Source organism: Limulus polyphemus, unplaced genomic scaffold (genome assembly GCF_000517525.1).
Source record: "Limulus polyphemus unplaced genomic scaffold, Limulus_polyphemus-2.1.2 Scaffold3803, whole genome shotgun sequence".
Classification (NCBI taxonomy): domain Eukaryota; kingdom Metazoa; phylum Arthropoda; class Merostomata; order Xiphosura; family Limulidae; genus Limulus; species Limulus polyphemus.
The window spans coordinates 38,195-43,339 of record NW_013669413.1 but is presented as its reverse complement, the minus strand read 5'-3'; the positions used below and the strand labels follow the sequence as shown (position 1 = coordinate 43,339).

Here is a 5,145-nt window from a genome sequence, read left to right as displayed (position 1 = left end):
CAGATTGCGAGTCGAGCGCCCTAACCACCTGGCCATGCCGGGCCAAAAATTCACTGGAAGAAATTTCAAACTATGTATATATATATTAAAGTACCTCAAAACTTGTCTGTAGTATTTCTTGATTCTACCCTTCCTCCCTTTCATAAATAAATAAACAAAGTTTCTAAGTCTTCTTATTTATAATATAGTTGATTTCATTAATACGTGTTTGTTGTTAAGCACAAAACTACACAATGGGCTATCTGATCTCGGATATCGAAACCCGATTTATAGCGCTATAAGACCAATGACTTACCGCTTAGCCACTCGGGGAGGGGGGGGTACAAGTGTGGCTTGATTGCTCTAAGAAAATATGTTTAGGACGTTCGCGCAAAGCTACACGAGGGATATCTGCGCATGGCTGTCCCTAATATCGAACTGAAAAAAAGTGGAAACGTCAGCCACTCAACAACACCCACCGCCAACCATCATTATTGTAGCGCACCCACGGCCTCAAAGTGCAGAGCGTGTTTTAGATGCAACGGGTCATAAACCAGGAACTTTCGGATTTACAGTCCTACACGCTAACCTCTAGGTCACTTTCAGCCCTAATTTTGGTATTATAGTATTATATTTTTCCATTATTTTATTCTGTTTTATATTTTTAGTTTCATTCATTTTAAGTAAACATTTAACTATCAAAACTTTGTTTGACATCTCCAGTAAACTTTGAAGATCCACGAAAGTAGACTTTACGGAATTCTAGTGATGCATTTATAAAATAAACTAACTATAAAAATCCTAATTTGTTTTGTTTTTTTCAGTGAATACGAACATTAGCCAGAAGATCAAAACGACATGAAGGGAAATACCTACCTGCAACAATATTTCAATTTTTAATGTGTTTTTTTTAAAAGAAAGTAACTTTTACGCTCAACAGGATCTAAACTCCTTTCAGTCATAAAGTTAGAAATGATTATCAAAACTCAAGAATAAGGTTGCAAGACAAGTGAATATACAATATTTATTTACGGAAACGTCTCTTCTGTATCGAAACGTGAGTTGATTCGATAATCAACACATTCAAATAAGCCCCGTAAGACTGTTACAGAATCATCTACTAGTCGATCGATTAAACAACAACAACAATTACCTGATATTTGACAACTACTTGAAACGCTGCTCGGTAATACGAAATGTGGAGTTTCAACAACTACGGGATTCATTATTGTTTATATAAATGGTACCTTCTGTTATTTGTCGTCCCGTGCTTTCTAAACCAATCAACCTACGGTCAAGGTAAGTATTTTCGTTCTTTATCTCTTTTTGTTTAAGTCTTAAAAAAAAACCAGTCCATATTTGTTTTTGTTGACTGCTTCTTACACCACTTTATTGTGATTGTGCTATACTCGTATTTCGCTTTTTCATCAACGTTATTTAGATTTACTCTTATCAGGAATTGACGCATACTAATACATATAACAAAGTGCTAATTATTACTATAATTAACAACGCTAATACATATAACAAAGTGCTGTTTATCACTATAATTAACAACGCTAATACATATAACAAAGTGCTGTTTATTACTATAATTAACAACGCTAATATATATAACAAAGTGCTGTTTATTACTATAATTAACAACGCTAATACATATAACAAAGTGCTGTTTATTACTATAATTAATAACACTAATATATATAACAAAGTGCTGTTTATTACTATAATTAACAACGCTAATACATATAACAAAGTGCTGTTTATTACTATAATTAACAACGCTAATACATATAACAAAGTGCTGTTTATTACTATAATTAACAACGCGTAGATTTAGAACTAGGTCTTGATCCTTAATGACAACATTCCCTTCTTCCTTAGTCTCACTCTTGGTTTATTTCGTTCTCAAAAACCACATCCAACACGCCACATTTTCCATTATATCGGATTATAACGTGTCCTAATCATAGGGGGTTCCGTAATCTCCACAGTAGCTGAACAAGAAAGGTGACCGATCAGTCCAATAATTTCCTTGCGACTTAGAGTACAATAATACTCTAATCACTTATAGACTGACCAAAAGCCGGCCACCTCTCTCAACCCAATGTTCCTTGCATCTAACTTTATAACACTGATGCTCTTTAGTTTTACCGGTATGCACAGTTTATCTGACTAGTCAATAAGCATCATAAGAAACCAAAACCGAGTAAACAAAAGTTCTATCAGTGAAAATCCAAGTAAAAAAATATACACTACATTACTGGAAATGTGGACAGATTTAACTATGTAAATGTGTTACTAATTATATATCACCGCATTCCCTTTGATACAATGACGTCATTACTGCATACCGATGATAAAAAAGTAGTGAAAGCTGTGAGATATTTAAGCCTTATGATTTATTAGTGTCACGTGGTCATTAATTTTATGCTTCATACTCCTAACTCTCTAGAACAGAATGAAAATAGAACCAAGTCACCGGGTGTGTGTGTAACACAGAAACAAGACCCACATGTTAAGCTGTGTTCCACTGTACAAAGTTCTACTATTCTCGTTTTTTATGACACTCTAATCCACGCAGTACTGATTCAGATTTAGTGTATGAGGTCCAACACGACAAGTGCAAAGTGTGATCTCGTCAAATAACACAATTTATTAGTATTTAAATAGGTGAGTGCGTTTCGTTTATACATTTCGTGTTGAGTATTCTTTTTGCTGTCACTGTAACTAGGGTTTAAAAATGTAAAATGATACATTTCTTCAGTTAGTCACATATAAATTTCTGGATGTGAAACTGGTATCCGACATTTTGTGACAAGCGAATATTTTACTTGTGATTTACCTTGGTTTCGGACATGTAAGTTGGAATTTTGGGCGAAGTGGAAAATGTACACGTGGTAATACTTCCCATAAATTATAAAATAAAATTTTTGTAACAAATGTAGTCACGTGATAACATACGGTCAAGAGTTTCTTCCTTCCCCGCCCCTCGTCCCCTCACGTGGAGTTAGGAAGATTGTTTATTATTATTAGCGGTGGTACAAAACAGGCTTCGGTTCATCTATCTCCAACTATATAGTAAATATTCCTGTGTACTTTCCACAAGCATGACTTAGTGCGGGGTTTAGTTCATGAGCTTCCGTGGCTAGCAACACTATAAACAGCGGCTACCAGCTATTACTATAGTTTATCAACAAAAAAAAGGAGCTTACTGCGGCTGTTCTTGCACGTGCCTTTAGAATTTCACTTGTGAATGTCTAAGATTAAACAAGTACACGTGGTAGACACGTGGATTATATCACCCGACAGTTTACAAATGAGCGTCACTGGCTGGTCAGCTTTGTTCGTTGTCCGAGTAACAAGAGATGTTTTGGACACGTGAGTGAAGCATAAAGTTTACCACAAAAAACTGTAGTTACATTTCCAAACGAGATTTCTGGTGTCACTATGTACTTACCAAGGATTTCACTATGCACTTACCTAGGATGTAATTATGTACTTACCTAAGATGTCATTATATACTTATTAAGGATGTCACTATGTACTTACCTAAGATGTCATTATATACTTATTAAGGATGTCACTATGTACTTACCAAGGATGTCACAATGTACTTATTAAGGATGTCACTATGTACTTACCACGGATGTAACTATATACTTACCAAGGATGTAACTATGTACTTATTAAGGATGTCACTATGTACTTACCAAGGATGTAACTATGTATTTACCAAGGATGTCATTATGTACTTATTAAGGATGTCACTATGTACTTACCAAGGATGTCACTATGTACTTAACAACGATGTAACTATGTTCTTACCTAGGATGTCACAATGTACTTACTAAGGATGTCACAATGTACATACCAAGGATGTCACAATGTACTTACCAAGGATGTCACAATGTACATACCAAGGATGTCACAATGTACTTACCAAGGATGTTACAATGTACTTACCACGAATGTCACAATGGGCTTACTAAGGATGTCACAATGTACATACCAAGGATGTCACAATGTACATACCAAGGATGTCACAATGTACTTACCAAGGATGTTACAATGTACTTACCAAGGATGTCACAATGTACTCACCAAGGATGTCACAATGTACATACCAAGGATGTCACAATGTACTTACCAAGGATGTCACAATGTACTCACGAAGGATGTCACAATTTACTTACTACGGATTTCGCAATGTACTTCTGTTTGACACTTTGTTTTTCAGATGTTTCTATCGTGGAGTGCACATAATTATTTCGCGTTTTCTAAACTGTTCTACCAAGCCTGTTCCAGTGTAACAGGCCTTATTCGTTTAGAGTAATTCCACATTATAGTTATTTACTGCTTCAGGCTATCGCAAACACTCACTATTAATGATGCACGTCACATAATTACGTAGAAATGTGCAAAAAGGAGAGTTTGTGTAAGTTTAAAAGTCATTTAGTAGCGTTCTCAAACCTACAGCAAAGAACAGTTTTCTGCTTTCACTGTGATGTCAAGTGCATCATTTCTTTGAATACATTTTTATCAAGGATTTGATTTTTATTGTATTAACGATTAGGGGTTCTTATTACGTTAACAGTTAGAAGGTCTTATTACGTTAACGATTAGATGCTCTTAGTACGCTAACAATTAGAGGCTCTTATTACGTTAACAATTAGAGCTCTTAGTACGCTAACAATTAGAAGCTCTTATTACGTTAACAATTAGAAGCTCTTATTACGTTAACAATTAGAAGCTCTTAGTACGCTAACAATTAGAAGCTCTTATTACGTTAACAATTAGAAGCTCTTATTACGCTAACAATTAGAGGCTCTTATGACGTTAACAATAAGAGGCTCTTAGTACGTCAACAATTAGAGGATCTTATTACGTTAACAATAAGAGGCTCTTATTACGTTAACAATTAGAGGCTCTTATTACGTTAACAATAAGAGGCTCTCATTACGTTAACAATTAGAGGCTCTTATTACGTTAACAATTAGAAGTTCTTATTAAGTTAACAATTAGAAGCTCTTATTACGTTAATAATAATAAGTTCTTATTAAGTTAACAATTAGAAGCTCTTATTACGTTAATAATAAGAAGTTCTTATTAAGTTAACAATTAGAAGCTCTTATTACGTTAATAATAAGAAGTTCTTATTAAGTT

At 34.5% G+C, this 5,145-nt stretch overlaps 1 protein-coding gene across 2 annotated transcripts in view; it reads left to right on the top strand.

Moving 5' to 3' along the window:
- The window catches only part of LOC106470068 (alkaline phosphatase-like), a 38,418-nt gene that overhangs the window by 6,942 nt on the left and 26,331 nt on the right, over positions 1-5,145 (top strand). Inside the window, exons 1-2 of one of the 2 annotated variants that reach the window (XM_022398613.1) lie at positions 1,206-1,278; positions 2,435-2,652. Coding sequence is in view for 1 of the 2 variants with exons in the window: in XM_022398612.1 (XP_022254320.1) it covers positions 1,176-1,278 (103 nt within the window). In the remaining variant the exon portion in view is untranslated. Of the gene's footprint in view, positions 1-803; positions 1,279-2,434; positions 2,653-5,145 lie in introns of those variants that run through there. The other variant, XM_022398612.1, reaches the window with a different exon arrangement.